At 34.2% G+C, this 25,110-nt stretch overlaps 1 protein-coding gene and 1 pseudogene across 6 annotated transcripts in view; one reads left to right on the top strand and one right to left on the bottom strand.

Moving 5' to 3' along the window:
• Nucleotides 1–25,110, top strand: part of KIZ (kizuna centrosomal protein) — a 205,913-nt gene that overhangs the window by 28,117 nt on the left and 152,686 nt on the right. For 5 of the 6 annotated variants that reach the window (XM_027840432.1, XM_027840431.1, XM_027840429.1 and 2 more), the window contains exon 4: nucleotides 8,474–8,563. The exons of the other annotated variant lie outside the window; for it this stretch is intronic. In XM_027840432.1, the coding sequence (XP_027696233.1) occupies nucleotides 8,474–8,563 (90 nt within the window). The remainder of the gene's footprint in view (nucleotides 1–8,473; nucleotides 8,564–25,110) is intronic. 6 annotated transcript variants of the gene reach the window in all.
• Nucleotides 18,307–18,693, bottom strand: LOC114026707 (annotated as a pseudogene).

Here is a 25,110-nt window from a genome sequence, read left to right as displayed (position 1 = left end):
ATCTATCTATCTATCTATCTATCTATCTATCTATCTATCTATCTATCTATCTAATCTATCTTATCTATCTATCCATCTGTCTATCTGTCTATCCATCTATCTATCTATCGTCTATCTATCTGTGTTAAATGGTGGCTTTCTCTAGTGCAGGGTGGCAAGGGAGGGAGGGAGACAGTTCAGAACTGAAAATGCAACAAAAAAATTAAATTTTAGAAAATTAGGAATTCATAATTTACCTGGAAGTTCAGAGAACTTCAATTTTTACATACCACTTGCTCTTCCTATCTTTATTGGAATCCTGTACCTGATATGGATAATGCCATCTATGGGCTGAAGAAGGAATCTTAGCATTCATGAAGGTCTAACTTGTAAAATGAGCCCTTTGGTCTCTAAATATTATCAGACAGACTTCAAAACAGGAAAAAAACATTATTTAAATATTTCTTTACAATTGTTAAGTTGATTTTAAATGTAAAATCCTTACTCCACTTCTGAGGACTTATCATTAAAACATACTTAAAGCCTGTGTATCCCATTAGAAATATTTCAAAGCCAATACACAGACACAGATACACACACACACGCACATGTACACATATATACATGCATATACATATGTATATGTTATAGTTCTTAAAGACAACAATCTAATCTTGTTACTTTCTCAAAGTGAAGTTTACTACTCCATTAAAATTAAAAACTTACATCTCTATCCTATCATCCTATCCCCCCTTTGGGAATATGTGTGTATATATACATAAATATACATGTATATGTATACACACACAGAACTCAGAACAATATTAAATTATAGTCCCAGGAGATTTCACCTCAAATAGCAAGTTCCATTAATCACAGCTTATTATTTTTCTCATGTTGTTGCAATAACAATTCATAGTAAACACTATAAGGCCTTATGCATTCTTTTTAGTTTAAATCCATCCTGGAGCAGAAATCAATCATTAAAATCAATCATTAAAATTATAAAACATTCTGGAGTTTCACACGTACAATGAATATATCAGATAGTTCACAGACTCTGGCTACTTGCTGCAAGCCTCCAGACTAATAAGCATTCATATTGTCTATTAACTTCTAAGGCAAAAATAAAATGCTTAAATCTAAGGTCTATAGATACTAAGTTGATTCAAAGACATAACTTCAGTATGTACTTTTCCAAGTACAATTTTAATCTTAATCCAGAATCCACTAAGATATTTCAGTAGTTACAAAAACCTTTAAACCACAGTTTGAAAATTTACAATAAAGGTATTGCATTTGAGTTACAAATTTAGTCTCTAATTAATTTATAATGTCATAAACTTCGACAAACCAGGAAAAAGATTTCCTTTCTTTTCTTCTCTGCCTTTTATCTTTGCAATTGCAACCTGTCCAGGACTTTGAAGGCAGAGAGAAAATGTGTCTTGCAGTTTTTGTTTTTGCTTTTTGATTTTTTTCTCATACTGAAAGTCTAATCAAAAGGTCAGTGAGAGTAAGTCCTTTCTCATTCTCTTAGAAATAGCTGAGAGGGGCAGCTAGGTGGCAGAGTGGATAGAGCACCAGCCCTGAAGTCAGGAGGACCTGAGTTCAAATGTGACCTCAGACCAAACACTTGACATGTGTTAGCTGTGTGACCTTGGGCAAGTCACTTAACCCCGATTGCCTCACTAAAAATAATAAATAAATAAATGAAAAGAAATAGCTGAGAGAGCTTTTTTTAGGTATGAGACTTTATTAATCCTCATCACTCTTGTAAGCTTACTTTCTGCTATTATTTGCAGCAGTCTTGATGGTGACTGGGTGTTTGCCTTCAGAAATCTCCAAGGCAAATATGACCTTGTGTACACCAGAGAAGTTTGGAAATGGAAGTCCCAGTTAAAGCCCACCTCATTGTTTACCCTCACTAATTTGGGGTTGTCCTAAGTGAAACTAATTTTGGGCAAATGGTTCATCAGAGTTGCTTAGTCAACTATACAAACATCTGAGAAAGTGGCCCTCAGTCCCTCTTTGACAGGTCATGAGGAGTAAGTGGTGGCCCTTGCTTTCCAGTCCTACATAATAATGCCATGTTCACCAGGATCTCTGGGTGGCTGCCAGCTAGTCTCAGATTAAGTATTATAGGAGAATTGAGGAGAAATATAGGAAAAGAAAGAAAATGAGAGAAAGATAAAGAAATCTTTATCAAAGGACCAGCCACATTTTAACCAGATTTTAATAGATTGCAGCACTGTCTCAAAGCCCTCAGGTGATTCAGCCAAGAGGATTCCTAGTTTGTCGTTCAGGGCAGCTGGCTTAATTCTGACTTCACCTGAGTCATTACTTGGGTTAAAGCCAAATACAGCCCCTTAACTTTCTGGATACCCAGAGTCCCCAGTCCTAATTCTGTCCTTGACTGTGTTTGACTTGAACCCCAGGGCGCTCACCAGACACTCACAATGTCTGATTTGATCTTGTGTTGGTCAGCCCTACCCATCTAAGCCCAGTCTTGAGATCATAGAGACTTACTCAACTTCCATGTTCTTGGAAAACCTTCAGATTGACTTGGGCCAACTGTCAGGGATCCCACTTCATCACTGTAGGTCTAGAACAAACCCCAAACCTGAAAAAATCTTTTTATAAAGAATTGTATTAGGTCACCTGGCAGAGGAGAGAGCCAGAAAAAATATGACTCCCTCCTCTTGTCTCTGTGTTATATTATATACATTTCAGACAATGATACCAGTACACAAACTGCATATAGGCAGTTTCCAGAAAAGAACTATTCCCAGATAAGGTTGCTTAAGATATATATGAACAGGTAAATATAAACATTTAATACAATTTGGGGAACCCAAAAGTTAAGTTTTGGGTGGACCCAAAACCAGATCTGGGTGGGATCTAAGCATTCCTGGAAGACATCTGGCTTCCCAGTAGCATCTCTAAGGTTAGCCTGACGTCTGTTGTAAGCTTTAAGTTAGACAGTTTTCTATCCACATAAAACTAGGTTCAAACAACATTAATAAATAATGAAGTAATTTACCTACAGAATTTAAGGTCCTTCACAGTCTCACTAATTTATCTTCCTAGGTTGATTATGCACTACTTCTTACTTCAGGCTCTAGCCAAATTCTCCTATTTGCTGTTACTTATACACAACATCTTATTTCCTACTTTTTTCATAGGTCTTCCGTTTTGTCCCTCTTCACCTCAGCTCAGCTTAAGTTCCTCTTTGTAAACAAGCCTTTTCCTGACCTGTCTTTTTCTAGTTACTTTTTATTTACTTTGTGTTTAATTTACTTATCTGTGAACATGCGTTTTTCCCCAAATAGAATGCATGATCTTGAGGGCAGGGACTGTTTTCATTTTTGTCTTTCTCTTCCTAGCACTAAGCACATTGTCTGTGACATAGTGGATGTTTAATTAACACTATGATAGGACTAATATTTTCAAGTGTTTCTTTGCCCCACCCACCCCATCAACATGGGGTAGACCTAGGCCCCTCCTTTTCCCCTACTTGACAGAGATTAGATTTTCCTAATAGGGGTTGAAGCTCGTCCTGAGAGCCAGCTTCCCTGATGTAGCTTCCTGGTCATATGCAGGTGTAAAACTTACCAGCTTTGTGAAGTCTGGGACCCTCTACTTACAGGATTTCTAAAGACCTCTTGAGCCACCATGTCCATCCCTAGGATACTGTTTTGATGACCAGATGTGTTACCACATGGGAAATTGTTGGAACTCTCAGAGACATTTTTCAGAAGTGGTTGTATTGCTTTTCAGGAACATAAACAATGTGAAATAAGTGAACGTCCAGAAGATATTCTTGACGTTTTCAATCATGATTTCAGTGACTCTAACTTTGCCCTGTTATGGATACTGGTTATGTATGCAAATTAGTGAGCAACATCACATGATTTAGATGTTATTTCTTAAGTAATAGCTGACAGTCAGCCTCCTTAATCTAAATGCTTCAGAGAGGAATAAACTGGACTAATGTTTTTTGAGAGTGACTTTTTAAAAAAGATGTCCTAATTTCATAGTCATAGCTACGCAGCTTTTCACTGACGACTTTTGAAGACAGCATTTTCTTTGTACCTCTCTTAAACATTTTAAAACATACTTTATATTATATTTACTTGGGAACTTGTCTTTTTCTGCCTTCTAGGCTAAGTTCTTAAAGGGTAGGGCCTCTGTCTTATTCACTCCTTGATACCTACCTATCATAGTTACTTGCACATAATAGGTACTCAATAAATGTTTGTTGAATTAAATTTAATTGAAAAATTGGCCTTATTTTTAAAGTGTCATTTTTTTTATCTAGTTAAACTGTGCAGTCCACTTCATCAATTGCTAGTTATCTGATAGAAAAACAGACCTAATAGAAATAACAAAAATTGAAATTGAGTATTTAGGAAGTGTTGTGTTTTTTCTTCTCTGCTCCCCTAATTTTGTAACTAATTTTGATGTTATTTATTTAAATTCATTTAAAATTATACTCATTTTACTTTCCATTTACAGGTAAAAGAAAATAAAATCAGAACAAAAACATGAATGTGTATGTCTGTTTACAAATTGTTTTAAAATGTGTATATTAACTTTAATACAATTGTTAACAGAATTGTTTTAATGACTTCTTCTGGATTTATTTTTTTATGTTTATTGGGGGTTTTATTGCTGTTATTCTTGTTACTGTTTACATTCTCAGTCCAAATTTAACAAATGTTTATTGAGCCTTTACTATATGCGAGGCACTGTGCCAGCTATACTGTGAGATACAAAAATGTCTCTGACCCCTGCCCTCAGAGGAATTTGTACTCTACCTCACAGGAACTTAAAATCTTTAGTAGCAGAATTTCTGTGGGGCACATACATTGTCAGTAACAATAAATTGCCAGTAAATGCAACTGCAACACTAAGAAAATGAAATCAATATAATTCTGCTCCTTGTAATTATAAAATTGTATATCTATATTTTAATAGCACTTTAGAACTTTAATGATATGTTCAGTTAATGGAAAGTATGATCAAAATAACATGACTTGTTAGCTAAAGAGATATTTTCAGTGGTTATCAAAATTTAGAAATGTTGAAACATACAAATATCACAAGAAACAGTGAACTTAACATGGTGATTATTGGGAGTTGATTATGAAGTATGAAGCTGAGGAAGCAAAAACAGAATGAACTCTGTGATCATAGGGGTCATATAGGGTTGCATGCGAATTTAGAAGCCATCTAATACAGTTTGCTCATTTGATAAATGAGGGAGCTGAGAGGTGAAGTGACTTGCTTGGGATCAAACCTCTAGTTAGTGACTGAAGTAGGATTTGAATTTAGGTCTTCCTGACCCTAAAGTCATTGTAGGATGATGGTAAACATACTTACAGAAAAGAGGCAGATAAGATGAAAGAAATGAAGAAATGTACTTAGGACAGAGTAAATAAATAATAAGTAAAGATTTAATAGTTAAGCATTCATTAAGCACTAACATTTATTATGTAAAAGACACTGTGCTAGATGCTGTGGATGCAATGAATAAAATGGTCAATACTGGCAAGATAATACTAGTGATTCTGCCAGAAGCAGAATCTCTTGTTAGCCTTTAGAAAAGCATTGCCTCAAGGAAAGCTATTTTAGATGCACTAAACAAAAGGAACAAAAGAATTACCAGACATTTAAGTTTATGCATCGGTCCTTTATGTTGTGCTGTATCAATATGTTTTTCAGTAGTAAGCCATGAATACAATATGAAAGTCCTTCCATATTCAGACTTAGTGTGCATCAAGTATAATATCAGTATAGTGTGCAAGCTAAAAGGTTAACATAAAGACCAGCTTTAATGTTACTTTTTGGGTCAGTTTAATACCCTGGATTTTACTAAAGCTATATTTTGCAAAGTGAGATCTGAGAGACTATTTATGGAGGTGCCTAGAATCAGAAGATAATAGAAGTAATTTGGGACCTAAAGTAGTGAGAGTTATTAGTAAGAATATCGCCTGAAGGAGGTATTTTAGAAGGAAAGGAGGTGGAGTAGGCTGCTTTTGTCAGGTGAGATTAGAGCAGGCTGTTAAGATACTATGAAAATAAAATTAATAAAAGCTGTGATACCTGAATAGAGAAGAAATTAAGAAAACTTGAGATGGTCTTTGAAATTTAGGCATGTGGTCCCAGAATATATGTGGTCCCTGAATTTTCATCCAGTGCTAAAAACTTGAATAGAAAAGGTTTTGGAAGGATTGCTGTCAAGTATTTAGTGTAGATTATATTCTATATAATATAATTCATTATAAAATATAGTATGTTCATTAGTTAATTTGTAAAATTAATTTGGAAAATATCCTAACTAGCTGAAAGGGTGACATATATTGAATAGTTATCTAAATTTATAAATGTAGAAATATAAATCTGAATATTATACAATCCAGCAAATAATAATACAGTGATTATTCTATATTACTGAGAATTTGTTTTGAAATATAAATTTTAATAGCTTAAAATTGCACTAAGACTTGGAATAATCTTTCTCTCTCTCTCTTTCATATCTGTCTTCGTCTGAGCCTGTAATATCACTGATATGAGAAACTCAGTGATAAAACCCCGTCTAACAATACAGATCAGCAACTGCTCTGCAACTTAACAGTTGTTATACAGCTGCCTAGGGCCCTGAGAGGTGAAGCAACTTGCCTAAGTTCACACAGCCAATATGTGTCAGAAAGAGCTTTTTATCCTTTATACTCTCCTACCTTTATACTCTACTATCCTTTATACTCTACTACTAACTTTTCAAGTTACAAGACTAGGAAAGAGTAAAGAATTTTTAGACTAGCTCTGTTCCCCAGGGTGAAAAATCACATGTTATCTCAATTATCAATTCTGATTTCAAAATGTACAATTTCTCTTTACAGTGTTAATTAGAAGAAAGTACTCACCATTCAGTAAATCTTTCAAATGTATTGATATCAATCCTTACTGGACTCCTACATGTGCTTTTCTACTTTTTTTTCAAGTCCTCATGTTGGTATCAATTCACATTTAGTAGGGTAGAATGAGTTGAATAAAACACTTGTGTCTATTGAGAACAGGCACTGTCTTTGGCAATTACTACTCAGAAATGGATGAACAGAGAATGGTAAAACACTGGCACAATTCCAGTATGCATGTAAGGTTTGTGAAAACTGATTATAATTGCTTACAGGTTATAGGCTAGATAAAATTTTCTGTATGGAAGTAAAGAAGAATTTCTGTTTTGACCAACTAAACTTTTATTATGTGTTTGGTGTTAGTATTTTTCTTTAAAATATATTTTTCCTTTAAGTCTGTACAGAATGTCCAATTTTAGCTTTAAGGACTAAGAAAATTAAGTAGTAGGAGTAGTTTCTATATTTAAAGAAGTAGATTCTTTCCTTGGTTGCCTTTTTCTTTATCTTCTTCTTGGCTTATTTTTTTTCAATCATTTGTAATTGTTTTAAAACACTAAAAATGGTACCCATTTGAGATTGTTAATTTCTTTAATATTCATAGTATTCTGTACATTTTTTAAAGTGTCAGCAAAACAGGGCAGCAGATGAAATTTAGAGTTTTAAAATATTTTAAGAAACTGAATCTATTTCAGACATTATTGCCTGTTTTACATTTGAAAATAAGGTGCAGATTTTGTCTTTTATTAGATAAAGATCTGAGGTATAAGCTTTGTTATTTATCAATTAGATATATTTTGAATTGTAATGTAACATGGCTAAATATTTTTAATATTTTGATATATATGAGCTTGGTCTTGAATCATGTTTTAAGGTTTTAATTAACAACATACTGAAACAATGCTTTTTTGCCCTGATTTTAAGTAGCAGTCTGATTATTTCACTTCAAATAGAAATGTGTTGTTGATGAAGATATCTTTCTGTAGTTATTGGTAATATTAGCAAATTTAGATTTCATGCTTCTGGTTCATTGCAAAGTAATGTAATAAATTTTAAGTTTGTGGTTCAATTAATTACACCATAGCTTTGTATATATAGTATAAAACATTTGATATGGCATCATAGAATATGGACAAGGACTGAATTTTTCATTTTACACAAAGCTAAACTTAATGAAAAGACAGCCACAAGTTTTTAAATATGATCTCCAAACAAATTTATCAACTAGCTGCTTCTTATATTAGGGCTTTAATTGCCTTGATAAGTGATGAGAGAAAACTCAGTAAACTTTTTTGGGGGGGGGTGTGGAAATATATGCAAAATTTTATAAAATGGGTCCTTCATCTGTAAAATGAGGAGATTGTAATAGATAACTTGTGTAGATTCTGTGATCCCATGAATTCTTGGACATCTTCCATCTTGTTTGATGTCATTAATTTTCTGAGATAAGAATTCCTGAGTGACAAGAATCAATTCTTATTTTCTACTTTATTACTTATTATACACTATATAACTAATTGGTGAAATAGGCATGTATTGGTCATAACATGATTTTTAGTATTGGCTTTATTTGTATTTAGATGGAATATGAAGCTCAAATAAAGAAGATACACCTATTGACAAAAAATAGCCTGGCAGTGAAAAGCATACTCCAAGACAATCATGAAAAGGTACTTAAAAAGTTAAAATAAGTAAATTTTATCCTAAGGATTTCTAAAGTGGTAATAATTTAAAATGAAGATTTTGTTGAAAATAATTTTGTTACAAAATACATTTTGATTAAATCTTAAATGAAATAATTTTAATGACTGAATTATTGCTTTCAGTTCTTTTTAGATTTACTGAAAGACACAGTTCTGTTACTATAAAGAACAAAAATCAAAGAAAGGAAAGCTGAATGTCTTTTGGTCTACCTTTTGATTTTCCTAGAAAACAATTATTTTATGAACTCTAAAATATGTTCTAAATGAAAAATAAACTAAATGTGATATTTTGATTCTTGCTTTGTATTTATAATTTTGTACATTTTGAGCTTTTTCACAGAAGAAGTGAAAAAATGATTGCATATCTAAGCAACAGACAAAAAGATTGACAAGGAATACTTAAATATATTCTGCTATATATCTGCCGTAATGCAGGCTTCTAATCCTTCTTCCCATCTCCATATAAATGATACAGTTCAAGACCATAGATGTTTTCTTCACTAAAAGCAGTAAAGCTCTTTTAGATGAAATGTCTAAAAACATCTTGTAATAACTTGGAGCATGCTGGCAAGAGTAGTCACTTGTGACTATGTGTGAAACCCCCTCAGCTAGTCGATATTGTAATAAGCAAAAATGGTCGCATCACTCCATTATTCAGAAAAGCCAACAGCATGCTTGTCCCTTAGGCTACAGCATTCATTAAGAAAAGCTTACTGGGCTGAAAGCTGGAAACAGATGATAACGGGATATGATTTTCATATTTAATGCATTCCTTGGAAGAGTATGTGTGCTGCAGATTGATAGAAGAATCAACTGCTACTTTACTAAAAAGACTTTCTAGTTTGCCCTATAGCTACCGATGGAATCATTCAGCCAAGAAATTAACTTTTTCTCCTTTTACCTGCTTTATATATCTGCTAAGCAGGCTGCCTGGCTGCCAGTAAATGTTATTATGCAGTTAACTGTTTGGTATTTAAGACTCTTATCAGAAAAGAAACAGAGGCCACACTATTTTGTTTTTATAGTAGAGGGAAGGTTTCAGTTTTTCTTTCTTCAGTGCATTAACAGACATTAATCTCAGTTTATAGGAAGTTTTTTTTCTTCCCCCATAGATTAAAAAGTTAAAAACATTGAATTTAGAGCATTCTTTAAACTATAAGATACAAAGCAATGAACTCTGGCAACCTTGACCTATCTAAGAAGGTCTTTAATGACAAATGATTCATATTTCATTAGATGTACACAAAATAGGATATGTAGTGTTGGACTCCCGAACCATTGAGCAGGTTTTCCTGTTTGTTATTTGCCCATGAAATAATTGACATGTTTTAAATCTAAATCATTTTATTCCTTCTCAACCATTCCTGATACATGCATTCTTAATATTACAGTGTCAATGACACTTAAAATGTGGGGTGGTTTTCATATTTCGATCTTGAATTTTTATCCTACCCAAAATATATTTTTGTATCTTTTGTTTTTATGTATATATCCAGTATTTAGCTCAGTACCTGGCATAGAGTAATTGCTGAATAAATGCATATCGATTGATTGATTTCTTACATATATTATGACTAACTTTTTTCAAAAACTAGAAGCAAGTTATTGTAGGTTTACTTGTTTTGGAGCAACACATAAGTGTTAACATCCTTTAAAATGTTGTTGCAGTTAGAACAGGGTGGTTTTTATTTATATTTAAGAGTATCTTCTCTAAAATTTTCTGAGTAATTTTTTAATCCTAGAATTCTGAGCCAAAATAAAAATTGAGCCATATTAATATTTTAAGAAATTCATATTTTAACTTTTCAACTTGGACATATATTCAGTTTTTAAATTAAATATATTTAATTGAAATAACATATATCATCTTTGGGGATAGAGACTAGATCTTTGATTTCATTGGTATAGAGAATGCCTAGTGAGAAAACTCCTTTGAACCAGCACAAATCTGTACTTTCTCTGCAACTTAAATTCTTAGAGAATTGCCTGAGAGGTTATGTGACTTACCCAAGAGTCATAGAATCAATATATGTTAGAGGCAGGACTTGAACCCAGGTTTTCTTGGTTTTAAAGCTGGATCTCTATCTACTAAATGCTGCACAGCATTTACATGTTGTTTATTAATTTCTGAACAATTTCTTGTAGTACAAATTGTAATGTATTGTTTAAATTTTGGACTCAATTGGGTAGCCATATTAATTAGCTCATGATGTGAGTCTACAAATGACTGTCTTTTAAGGCACAGTATAAGACCTCACTAGTTCAACTAAATTCTAACAGAAAAAGAATGCATAAAGTTTTGTAGTGAATGCGTATGGTTCTATAATTCTGTGGAGAATATGACAATAAACATGATACAATCCTAGTCTTCAAGAGGTTTATACTCAAGTAGATGAGATTAGATGAAAACACAAATAGCTACCCTCTAAGGCAGTGTATAAGTAATGCTATGAGTGGTATAAAGAGCTTTAAAAGTTTTGAGGAATAAAATATACTTCTCATGGAGGTCATTAGGAAAGCTTTAAAGAAGATTGTATTTGAGCTAAACACTGAATGATGAAGGACTAGGGTGTTCTTGGTTGGGAGGCAAAGTTTCAGGGGCAAGAAAGTGCAAATCATCCACAGAGATGAGTAGTTCAGTTAGGCTGATGTAGGAAATTGAAAGTAATCTGTCCTTTTTCTAAAATCTCTTATTAGTTTGTACCTCTCATATGGTATTTCTCACCCTCTGCCTTGTGATTATGTTATAGATGTTAGATTAGATTGTAATCTTGAATGCAGGGATTTAATCTTATTTGTCTTTAGAGGGGTATCCAGGAGAACTTGGGCATTAGGCTTAAAGGATGAAAACATTGTTTGAAACTTTGATTATTGAATCAGCATTTGGGGAGGCTTATTGCCACTTACCAACAAATGCTTCCTAAGTTGATGTTTTTGGTAAATTCACAGCCATACCAGAAAATGAAAAACAATCCAGGCACAAAATTTAATGTATCTGAAAGCAGATTTGTTAGATGGAATTTTGGTGTAGTCAAGTGATTCTTGGCATCAGCTGGTCAGTAACAGTTGTTAAAGAGCCACAGAGTAGTCTCAATATGGGATGTTTCTCTAGGGCTATGAGGAATCTATGGCTTTGGACCCATAGTGTAAGTACTAACAGCTAGCACTCAGATCCTCAAATTTCATGGTGGCAAAAAGTCAGGATCTTAATCTTTCCTTATTTATAGAAAGGAATCTTGCTTCATTGAGCTATGAGACTTTTGTCAGATTTTCCTGTCTTCTGACAGGAATATATCATGTGAGGCTTATGGAGTCACAGGCCAAATGTAGCAATTTTGGGAACCAGGGTCTGTAAAGAGACATTACTATCTACCCAGGTCCAGTGTGAAAGAGAGAATCTTTTAGATGGGTACTTTACCTGTGACCTCATAGTATTTTGTCAAACAGTAGGGATATAGAGGAACTGTATCAATTTTAGGAATTTATGTTTGGTGATGAACAAGGAGCCACTCGGGAATTTTTTAAACCAAAAAAAAAAAAGTGTAAAGAAATACCTTTATGTAGGTGTATGGGGGAAATACATACATACATACATACATACATACATACATTATATATATACATATAATATATCCTCTCATTATTAACTTTGCCACCACAAAAAAGAGTTGCTATAATTATTTTTGTAGGTCTTTTATTTTTAGGAAAAGCAACAAATCGTGTCCAATACTAGTGGAGTTAGGGCCAATTTTAACATATTCCTGGTTCCTCATTGATGCTCCCTACCTCCTCTCTTCCAAAACAAATACACACACACAAACACACACAAACACACACTCATACACTTATACTTTAACACACTGTCACACACATACACACTAACATATGCATTCTCACACTCACACACATACATACTAACATTCTCATATACATACCAGCACATACATTCTCACACTCACACATATGCACTAACACACTCACACACTCTCACATTCACACACATATAACACACTAACTACAGACCTAGTAGTGGTATTGCTGGGTCAAACAGTATGCACAATTTTATAGCCCTTTGCGCACAGTTCCAAATTGCTCTCCAGAATGGTTGAACCAGTTCACAACTTCGCAGCAGTGCATTAATGTCCCAATTTTTCCACATTCCCTCCAGAATTTGTCATTTTCCTTTTGTCATGTTAGCCGGTTTGATATGTGTGAGGTATCTCAGAGTTGTTTTAATTTGCATTCCTCTAATTAGTAGTGATTTAGAGCATTTTTTCATGTGACTATTGATAAGCTTTGATTTCTTCTGAAAACTGCCTGTTCATATCCTTTGACCATTTGTCAGCTGGGGAATGGCTTTTATTTTTAAATTTGACAGTTCCTTATATACTTGAGAAATGAAACTTTTATCAGAGAAACTTGCTATTTTCCCCCCAATTTCCTGATATCATTTCAATTTTGGCTGTATTAGTTTTGTTTTTGCAAAAAGCCTTTCAATTTTATGTAATCAAAATCATCTATATTACTTTCTGTAATAATTTCTATCCCTTTGTTGATCATAAACTCTTCCTTTATCTATAGATGTGACACGTATGTTTTTCATGGTACCCTAATTTACTTATGATATCACCCTTTATGTCTAAATCATTTATCCATTTTGATCTTATCTTAGTATACAGTGTGGCATATTGGTCTATCCTAGTTTCTGCCAAATTGCTTTCCAGTTTTCCCAACAATTTTTGTCAGATGTTGAGTTTTTACCTCCAAAACTTAGATCTTTGGGTTTATCAAGCACTAAATTATGCTGGTTATTTACTACTGTTTATTGTGGACATAATCTATTCACTGATCTACCACTCTATTTTTAAGCCAGTATCAGATTGCTCTGATGATTACTGCTTTGTAACATAGTTTAAAATCTGGAACTGCGAGGCTGCCTTCCTTAACGTTTTTATTTTCATTGATTCACTTGATATTTTTGACCTTTTGTTCTTCCAAATGAATTTTGTAACTATTTTTCTAACTATGTAAAACAATTCTTCCTTAGTTTTATTGTTATGGCACTGAATAAATAAATTAACTTACCTAGGATTATAATTTTTATTATGTTGGCTCGACCTACCCGTTAGCAATTAATATTTCTCCAGTTATTTAGATTTGTCTTTGTTTGTGTGAAAAGTGTTTTCTAATTGTGTATTATCTCCAGGTTTGTTTTGGCAGGTAGATTCCCAATTATTTTATATTGTAGTATTTCAGAGCTTGTTGGAACCAGGATAACATTAACCAGACATAGGAATATCTACAGAACATTATTATCTACAAGAAATTGTCTTTAATTTGGATTGTTTGCTGGAACTATTCCATCACAAAGGCAAAACACTGAACAGCATACATCTCCCTGGTTTTATTCCATCTGATATTTATGATCCGAGAATCATTGAACAAGGTTATTTCATTTGAATTTTTGTGTGTGTTTTTTTATTGATTGCTGCTGTTTCTTACATCATCATGGTTATCCTGAATACTTTTCCCCTAAGTCTTCCCAGAGAGACATTCTATATAAGAAATGCCTTTTTTTTTTTTTTTTTAGGCAATTGGGGTTAAGTGACTTGCCCAGGGTCACACAGCTAGTAAGTGTCAAGTGTTTGGTCTGAGGCCAGATTTGAACTCAGGTCCTCCTGACTTCAGGGCCAGTACTCTATACACTGCGCCACCTAGCAGCCCCCAATGCTTTTTTTTTTAAAGAGGCAAAACAAGATCAGCATAACTGATCATTATTTGAGAACCTGTGTAATGTGTAACATCTGTGGACCTCCCAACTCCACAAACTGGTAAGTTCGGGGGTGTTGTTTCATATCTCTCTACATACATATATATGTATGTGTATATGTATATATGTTTTTTATGTATATCTACTTTCTTCATTCTGCATCAGTTCATTAGGGATCTTTCCATGCTAATCTGTATTCATTACACCCATCTCCTTTATCATTTCTTACAGCAAAGTAGTATTCCATCACAGTCATGTACCACAACTTGTTTAGTTACTCTCCAATTTCTTAGAGTGCAACAATATTCCTTTATATTCATATGCCACAATTTGTTAGTTATTCCCCAATTGATAACATTTGATTTGTTTCCAATTCTTTGTTATCACAAAAAAGTATTGCTATAAATATTTTGGTGTTATGTGGGGCCTTTCTTCTTGATGGCTTCCTTAAGGTATAAGCCCAGTAATGGAGTCTCTGGTTCAAAGGATATTAACATTTTAGTCACTTTATTTGCATAATTCCAAATTACTTTATAAAATGTGTACCATTTCACAGTTCCACCAACAGTATATTGTTTTGTTATTCTACAACTCCAACATTGAGTATTACCCTTTATTGTCATCTTTGCCAATTTGTATTATATGAGATGAAACCTCAAGGTTGATTTCATTTGTATTTCTTACTAGTAATTTGGAGTATTCTTTCATGTGGTTGTAAATATTTTGCAATTCTTCTTTTTTTAAATAATATTTTATTTTCCCCAGTTACATGTCAAGACAATTTTTAGCATTCATTTTCACAAGATTTTGAGTTCCAAATTTTTCTCCCTCCCTCCCTCCCTCCTCTCCTTTCCCCTCGCCTGAAAATGGTAGGCAGTTTGATATAGTTTATCTGTGTACTGTAAAAATCTGTCCATATTGGTCACAGTTGTGAAAGAAGAAAAAAATCAAAAGAAAAAAACCCATGAGAAAGAATGAAGTGAAAAAATATGCTTTGATCTGCATTCAGCCTCCATCAATTCTTTATCTGGAAATGGATAACATTTCCCTTCATGAATCCTTTGTACTTGTCTTAGATCATCATGTTGCTGAGAAGAGCTGAATCATTCACAGTTGATCATCACACAGTATTATTGATAACTGTGTACAGTGTTTTCCTGGTTCTGCTCATTTCACTTTGCATTGGTTCATACAAGTCTTTACAGGTTTTTCTGAAATTTTCCTGCTCATCATTTCTTATAGCACAGTAGTATTCCATTATATTTATATACTGAAGCTTGTTCAGCCATTCCCCAATTAATAGGCATTCCCTCAATTTATAATATTTTGCCACCACACAAAGGACTGCTATAAATATGTTTGCACATGAAGGTTCTTTTCCCTTTTTTATGATCTCTATTGGATGTAGACTTAATGGTGGTATTGCTGGATCAAAGGGTATGCACAGTTTGGTTTCCCTTTGGGTATAGTTCCAAATTGTCCTCCAGAATGGTTGGATTACTTCACAATTCCACATTAGTGCATTAGTGTCCCAATTTTCCCACATCTCCAACATTTATCATTTTCCTTTTCTGTCATACTAGCCAATCTGATAGGTGTGAGGTGGTACCTCAAAGTTGTTTTAATTTGTATTTCTCTAATCAGTAGTGATTTAGAGCATTTTTTCATATACCTATAGATAGCTTTGATTTCTTCATCTGAAAACTGCCTGTTCATATCCTTTGACCATTTATCAATTGGGGAATGGCTTGAATTCTTATAAATTTGACTAAGTTCTCTATATTTTTAAGAAATGAGGCTTTTCTCAGAGACACTTGCTGTAAAGATTGTTTCCCCTCTTTCTGTTTTCCTTCTAATATTGGTTGTATTGGTTTTGTTTGTCCAAAAGCTTTTTTAGTCTAATATAATCAAAATGATCTGTTTTTTATTTTGTAATGCTCTCTATCTTTTGTTTGGTCATGAATTGTTCCTCTCCCCATAGATCTGATAGATATATTGTTCCTTGCTCTTCTAATTTGCTCTTCTAATTTTTTCACCCTTTATGTCTGGATTCTAAATCATGCGAAAGATCTGTCATAGCTAACTTTTCTAATATTCTATTTACCTCCATAATTTCTTTCTTGTTTACTTTTTGGTTGGATTTATTGAGTTCTGAGAGGGGACAGTTGAGGTCCCCCACTAATATAGTTTTGCTCTCTATTTCTTCCTGTAACTCACTGAACTTCTCCATTAAGAATTTGGATGATTTACCACTTGATGCATATGTTTCATATTGATATTACTTTATTGTCTCTCATACCTTTTACAAAGATGTAGTGTCCTTCTTTATCTCTTTTAATTAGGTCTGTTTTTGCTTTTACTTTGTCTGAGATCAGGATTGCTACCCCTATTTTTTTCTACTTCAGTTGAAGCATAATAGATTCTGCTCTTGCCTCTTACCTTTACCCTTTATGTGTCTTTCTGCTTCAAGTGTATTTCTTGTAAACAACACATTGTAAACAACACATTTCTTTTTTATGAGATTTCATCCCATTCACATTCACAGTTATGATTACTAGCTGCGTATTTCCCTCCATCCTATTTTTCCTCCTGTTTGTTCTTTCTCTCCTTTTAATCTTTCTGTCCTCAATAGTGTTTTGTTTCTGTCTGCCATCTCCCCCGACCTGCCCTCTCTTCTGTCAGTCACCCCTCCCTATCCCCTATCCTGCCTTTACTTAATCTCCTCCCCTCCTACTTTTTTGTTGGGGAAGATAAATTTCTATATTCAACTGATTGTGTATGTTATTCCCTATTTGAGCTAGTATTGATGAAAGCAAGCTTCAAATGATGTCCATCACTCACTCACCCATCTTTCCCTCCACTGCAATAAGTTTTTTATGCCTCTTCATGTGAAATAATTTATCCCATTCTACTTCTCCCTTCCTTCTGCACCCAGTATATTCTTTCTCATTCCTTAATTATTTTAATATTATTCCTCAAATTCACCTTATACCCATGCTCTCTGTCTATGTATATTCATTCTAGCTGTAGTAATATAATTTTTAGGAATTATAAGTATCATCTTACCATGTACTGATGTAAACAGTTCAGCTCCTTTGAATCTCTTATGTTTTCTTTTCCCTTTTTACCTTTATAGGCTTCTCTTGGGTTTTGATATTGGAGATCTTTTTTTTTTTGTTGTTTCCAGTTCTGGTCTTCTCCTTATGAAAGCTTGAAATCCTTCTATTTCATTGAATGACCATTCTTTTCCTTGAAGTATTATGCTTAGTTTTGCTGGGTAGGTGATTCTTGGTTGTAATCCTAGCTCCTTTACCTTTCGGAATATCATGTTCCATGACCTCCAATCCTTTAATGTTGCAGCTGCTAAGTCCTGTGTAATCCTGTTTCTGGCTCCCTGATCTTTGAATTGTTTCTTTCTGTCCATTTGCAGTATTTTTTTTCTTGACCTTATAGTTCTATAATTTGGCTATAACATTCCTTGGAGTTTTTATTTTGATATCTTTTTCCTGAATTGATCATTGGATTCTTTCAATGCCTGTTTTGCCCTCTGGTTCCAGGACATCAGGGCAGTTTTCCTTGATAATTTCTTGAAAGATGCTGTCCAGGCCCTCCTTTTGATTATGGCTTTTAGGTAGTCCAATGATTCTTATATTTTCTCTCCTGGATCTGTTTTCCAGGTCAGTTGTTTTTCCCATGAAGTATTTTACATTTTCTTCCATTTTTTCATTCTTTTGAATTTGTTTGATTGATTCTTGATGTCTCATAAAATTATTGGCTTCCGCTTGCCCAATTCTAACTTTTAAGGTGTTGTTTTCTTTAGTTAGCTTTTATACTTTCTTTTAGTTGTTTACTTCAGTGGAATTTTGTATCTCCTTTTCCATTTGGTCAATTTTACTTTTTTTTTTTGAGATTTTATAACTTTATTTAAATGAAGTTCAATTTAGTTTTCATCCACATTGACTATCTGTAAACTTTTGAAAGTGGTGACAGGTACGTAAGTAACCAATGTATACAGCTTGTTTGGTGAATCTTCATCCTCAGTGCATTTCCCAGACAAACGCACTTGGATATGGTATGGGACGTTCCTTATTCCTTTTGCCCAAACAGCTTTGTTCAGTCTGGTGTCAATGCATACATCTGGAGTTCGCATTTCTTTCATGGCAAATTTGCGGATTTCCTTTAGAGCCCGAGGAGCTCGCTTTTTGAAGCCTACTCCATGAATCTTCTTGTGAATGTTGATGGTATACTCTCTGGTCACCACCTCATTGATGGCAGAATGTCCCTTCTTTTTCTCTCCACCTTTTTTTGCGGGAGCCATCCTGCCTGGGACCAGGTCGGAAAAAAGCGGCCAATTTTACTTTTTAAGCAGTTTTTCAAGATGTTGACTCTTTTTTTCATAATTCTTTTGCATCATTCCTGTTTCTTTTCCCAGTTTTTCTTCTGCTGTATGATTTTTGAGCTCCTTTTTGAGCTCTTCCATGAGTTCTTTCTGGGCTTGAGCCCACTTCCCATTTTTTGGGGGGGTTTTGCTGATAGGTGTTTTGACATTGTTGTCCTCTTCGGAGTTTGTGTCTTGGTTTTTCCCTGTCACCATAATAACTTTCTGTGGTCAGATTCTTTTTTTGTTATTTTTTTGATCATCTTTTTTTCCCCTTTTTCCTTTCTTTTAAATTTGAGCTCTGCACCAAGGGTGAAAGGGGCACCATCTCAGAATTCTTGTGCCGGTGGCTGCAGGCCCTGGCTGTTTACCTGGTGTTGTGCTGATGTTGCTTTGAGGCCCCATGTGGAACTTCATGTCTGATGCTGTGCTGAGTGGGTACAGTGGTGAGTAGCTAGTGCTGCTGAAGGCTGTAGGGGTTTGGCAGCTTACCTGGTGCTGAGCTGGGATCCTAGTGTTGGTGTCTGTAGTGTTCTGAAGCCTGGTGGGGTGTTTCTGCATTTCCCTGGTGCTAACCTGAACCACATGGAGGTCTGGCCTACTTTCTTGTCATGTTGGAGGCTGCTTGTTTGCCCAGGGCTATGCTGAAGCCTGTAGAGGTCCTCAGAGGTGGAGTTTGCCAGTTCCCTGGCTATGCTAAGGCATGTGGGGGACTTTTGCCTGCTCTACCACATTGGGACTCAAGATCTGCCACTGGTTTGTTGAGGTGGGGCTTGCAGCTGGTTTGCTGGGACACTTCCTGTCCTGGAATGCATTCCCCTTTAACCCAAGTGAGATGGACCTTTCTTGCAGATCTTCCAAATTTCTTGGGCTAATTGTTTCACCTCATCTTTTTGCTGGTTGTACTGTTCTAGGATTTGCTTTGGGGTGCTATTTTATGGTTGTTTGGAGGTGTATATGGGACAGTTACAGATATTTACTCCTTACTCCAACATCTTGACTCCTGAAAGTTGCTAAACAGGAGACTCATGCAATTCTCCTTTTGAAAACTGTTTATTCATGTCCTTTGACCACTTCTATGTTGAGGAATGGTTATTAGTTATAGACGTATGCACACACATACATATAAACTATCTAGATTACCAAACTCTTAGTAGAGAACTTTGATACAAAGATTTTTTTTCATTCAACTACTTCTTTTCTTATCCTAGGTGCATTTTTTTTCTGGGCAAAAATTTTTCAATTTAATATATTAAAAGTTTTCTAGTTTATCTTTTGTAATCACCTCTATCTCATGTTTAGTTAAAAATATACCTTGTACTGAAAGGAAAATCATTAGTATGATTGCTTTGATTTATTTTTAGTTTGATGATAGGATTAAACTCCCTTCTTTAGGAAAAGCTAACCCTAACAGCTCAGCCAGACTAACATAGATAGTCTCTTAAGTCTAGGTTACCTACAGATTTAGTGAATAGATAGATTGATAAGACTTTATCATTTAGTAGCAGAAATTTAAAATAAGACATATCTTTGTAGGAATAAAATAATCATAGATTTACAAGGCTCTTTTTAAGGGCTAAGTTCCCCTTTCTCACAGTTGGAAAAAGGGGAGTTAACCAGTTTAAGTTCCTTTTTCTAATCTTAGTGGATAAGCTCCCCTTTTTCTCAAGGTAGAGGTTAAGTTGAAAAATGGAATCTTCCAAGTTTAGCAGCTGGAAGATGGGAGGTGACTGCTGAATTCAAACCACAAGTTCCTCTTTCCCAGTGAGCTTTCTGATTGCAAAAGGCATCACCTCTAGGGCAAGGACTTCTGGAGTTATCTCATTTGACAGCTAGATTATTGCTATTGGGTTAAGAAAGCCAGGGAGAAGCACACTAGTCAAATGACCTGTCTTGTCCAATTGAATTATATTCAAAACAAATTTCTGTAATTTTTTTATTCCTCTCTTCTCTTATAAAAATCAACTCTGTTAGTCATTCCTTGTCTCTGTCATGTGACCTTGCTGGATATGCAAATCCTAGCTTTGCAAATTAAATCATGAATGCTTAGTCCTCACTTTCTTTTTATTTCAGATAATTTATCTTAGCACTACCCCTACCTGAGGTATGGTGAGATATGATGGGAGATTTATGATCTGCTTCTCTTCTAATTTTTTATAGTATTATATGTAAGATTAAGGTAATGTAGTCATTTAAAATGTATTGTGGAATATGGTAAAAGGTATTGATCTAAGTCTAATTTCTGCCAGACTGCTTTCCTGCTTTCCCAGCAGGATTTTTGATCAAATAAGGCATTTTTCCCCTAGGTAATTGATGTTTTCCACTTTTACAAATACTGGGTTATTGAATTCTATTGTTTCTGATTCTCTTTTCTCCAGTCTGATCCATTGAGCTATCTGTTTTTTAACCAATACCAGATGGTTTTGGTAGTAATATAGTTTGTTTCATCAGTTCCATTAGTATTTGAGATCTTTTGTTTTCCCAAATGAATTTTACTCTTATTTGACCAAATTCTATAAAGTATTCCCTTGGTAATTTGATTGGTATCATATTAAAAGTTCAAACTAATTTTGGTAGTATTTGGCGGTATATGGCCTCGCTATGAAGGCTAACCATTCGTCTAGCTGTTTCTTTTTTTTTTCTCCCTATCAAGCATTTATTTATTTATTTAATGAGCATTTTTGTTATTTTGAATTCCAAATTCTCTCCCTCCCTCCAGCCCCTACCTCAGTCATTGAAAAGGCAATCTATATGATACCCATTATACATGTGAAGCCATGCAAAGTATTTTCATATTAGTTATGATGCAAAAAACCAAAAACAAACAAAAAAAACCAAGAAAAACGAAGAAAGTGAAAAAAATGCTTCAGTCTCCACACAAAGTTCATCAGTTCTCTCTATGGAGGTGGATAGCATTTTTCACCATGAGTCCTTTGGAATTGTTGTGGATCATTGTATTGATCAGAGTAGCTAAGTCTCTCACAGTTATCATCTTTACAATATTGCTGTTTTTTTGTAAGTATTCTCTTGGTTCTGCTAACTTCACTTTGTGTCAGTTCATATAAATCTTCCCAGCTTTTTCAGAAACCTTAACCTTCACTACTTTTTATAGTACAGTAGTATTCCCTCACAATCATATACCACAACTTGTTCAGCCATTCTGCAATTGATGACTATCCTCTCATTTTTCAGTTCTTTGCCACCACAAAAAGAGCTGCTATTAATATTTTTGTACAGATAGGCCTATTCCTTTTTCTTTGATTTCTTTTGGATATAGACCTAGTAGTAGAATTGCAGAATCAAAGGGCATGTATAGTTTTATAGCCTTTTGGGCGTAGTTCCAAATTGTTCTCCAGAATGGTTGAACCAGTTCTGAACTCTACCAACAGTGTATCAGTGTCCTTATTTTCCCATATTTTCTCCCTTCCAGCATTTGTCATTTTCCTTTTCTGTCATATAGGCCAATCTGATAGGTATGAGGTGCTAACCTCAGAATTCTTTTAATTTGCATCTCTCTAATCAGTAGTGATTCAGAGCATTTAAAAATTTTTTTTTCTTTTCTTTCTTTTGTTTTTTTTAGGCAATTGGGGTTAAGTGACTTGCCCAGGGTCACACAGCTAGTAAGTGTTAAGTGTTTGGTCTGAGGCCGAATTTGAACTCAGGTACTTCTGACTTCAGGGCTCAGAGCATTTTTTTCTGAAAATAGCCTGTTCATAGCTTTGACCATTAATCAATTGGGGAATGACTTTTATTTTTATAAGTTTGACTCAGTTCCGTATGTATTTGAGAAATAATGCCTTTGTCAGAGAAATTTGTAAATTTTTTTTCCTCATTTCCTGCTTTCTAATTTTAGCTGCATTGGTTTTGTTTGTGTAAAAACATTTTAATTTTATGTAATCAAAATTACCCTTCTTTATCTCTGGTTATAAAACTCTTCCCTTACCCATAGATGTCACCCGTAAATTTTTCCATGCTCCCCTAATTTGCTTATCCCATCACCTTTTATTACCTATCAGATTGGCTAACATGATAGAAAAGGAAAATGACAAGTGCTAGAAGGTAGGGGATGTGGAAAAATAGGGACACTAATGCTCTGTTGGTAGAGCTGTGAACTGGTTCAACCATTCTGGAGAACAATTTGGAACTATGCCCAAAAAGTTATAAAACTGTGCATATCCTTTTTTAGTGATGTAAGTGTTTTTGAGGTGTAAAGTTTCCAATACGTAATGCTTTGGTTGCATCCTACAAATTTTGGTGTGTTGTCTCATTACGATTATCTTTATTGAAATTGATTATTTCTATGATTTTTTTCTTTGACTCACTTACTCTTTAGGATTAGATTATTTAGTTTCCAAGTGATTTTTAATCTGTACTTCCAAGGCCTTTTATTGGATGTGATTTTTATTACGTTGTGGTCTGAAAAAAATGCATTTAATATTTCTGCTTTTCTTCATTTGTTTGTGAGGTTTTTATGCCCTAGTATATGGTGCGTTTTTGTGAAGGTGCCATATGCTGCTGAGAAAAAAAAATACATTCCTTTCTGTTTTATTCATCTCCTTAAAATCTTTTTTTATTTATTTTATGGTTAGATTTATCTAGTTCTGGGAGGGGTGGGAAACAGGTAAGTTGAGGTTCCCAAATAGTATAGTTTTATTATCTATGTCCTGTAACTCATTTAAATTTTTTTTAAGAATTTAGATGCTATGCCATTTGGTGCATAGACGTTTAATATTGATATTACATCATTGTGAATGGTACCTTTCAGCAAAATGTAATTTTGCCAATTATCTCTTTTAATTAGCTCTGTTTTTGCTTTTGCTTTATGTAAGATCATGGTTGCTTCCCCTGCCATTTTTTAATTCATCTGAAGCACAATAGATTCTGCCTTTGTTGTTCAGTCATTTCAGTCCTGTCAGACTATTTGTGATCCAATTTTGGTTTTTCTTGGTTTGCCATTTCCTCCATTTCATTTGGAATGGTTTGCCATTTCCTTCTCCAACTCATTTTATAGATGAGGAAACTGAAGCAAACAGGGTTCTTCCTTACTCCAGGTTTGGCACTCTGTCCACTGTGCCATCTAGCTGCCTAATAGCTTCTTCTCTAGCCCCTTATTTTAATTCTGTGAGTCTTTCTGTTTCAAGTTTGTTTCTTATAAACAACACCTTGTTGGAGTCTGGTTTCTAATCCATTTTGCTGTCATTTACCATTTTATGGGTAAGTTCATCTCATTCACATTCACATTTATGATATCTGATATCTATTTCCTTTTGTCCTATTTTCTTTTGTTTGTCCTTCACTCCCTCTCTTTTTTAAATCCCTTTCACCTCAAAAGTCTGTTTTGATTCTGTAAACTGCCTCCCCCTTCTCTTAGCCATGCCTCCTCTTACTTCCTTGTTGGTACGATTTCTATCTATACTCAACTGAGTAGGGTGTGTGTGTGTGTGTGTGTGTGTGTGTGTGTGTGTGTGTGTGTGTGATTTGCCCTTTAAACCAGTTTAGATGAGAGTGAGGTTTTGCCCCTTTCCCTACCCCGTACCCATTTTCTTCTCCACCATAAAAAGTCTTCCTTATGCACCTTTTTTATGTGAATCTCTTAGAATTTCTCCTTCATGTTTACCTTTTTATGTTTCTTTCTTGTGTTTGAAAGTCTTGTGTTTGAAAGTTAGGTTTTCTATTCATCTCTAATCTTTTCATTAGGAATGCCTGAAAGTCCTCTATTTCATTAAATGTCTATTTTTCCCTGATAGATTTATAGGTTATTCTTGGTTGTAATTCTTGTTCATTTGCCTTCCAGAATATTGTATTCCAAATCTTCCACTCCTTTATTGTAGTTGCTGCTAAATCTTATGTGACTTGACTATGGCTCTGTGGAATTTGAATAATTTCTTTCTGGCTGCTTTGAATATTTTCTCTTTCACTTGGAAGCTGTGGAATTTGGCTGCAGTATTCCTAAGAGTTTTCATTTTGGAATCTCTTTCAGGAAGGAATGAATTGATTCTCTCAGTTTCTATTTTGCTTTCTGATTTTAGAGTAGCAGGGAAGTTTTCCTTTATAATTTGAAATACAGTTTCTAGGTTCTTTTTTTGTTCATGGATTTCAGGTAGTCCAATAATTCTTAAATTATCATTCCTCATTCTCATTTCCTGTTAGTTGATTTTCTGATAAAATATTCACATTTTCCTCTGTTCTTTCATTCTTTTGTCTTTGATTTGTTGTTTCTTCATGTCTCCATTAGTTTCCATTTGTCCAATTCTAATTTTTAAGGAATTATTTTCTTCAGTGATATTTTGCATCTTTTTTCTATCTTACTAATTGTGTGCTTTTTTGAGTTTTTTTCTTCAGTGAGATTTTGTAGCTTTTTTACCA

The sequence above is a fragment of the Vombatus ursinus genome, unplaced genomic scaffold, assembly GCF_900497805.2.
Source record: "Vombatus ursinus unplaced genomic scaffold, bare-nosed wombat genome assembly UNPS02014841.1, whole genome shotgun sequence".
Classification (NCBI taxonomy): domain Eukaryota; kingdom Metazoa; phylum Chordata; class Mammalia; order Diprotodontia; family Vombatidae; genus Vombatus; species Vombatus ursinus.
This window is presented reverse-complemented; position numbering and strand designations above follow the sequence as displayed.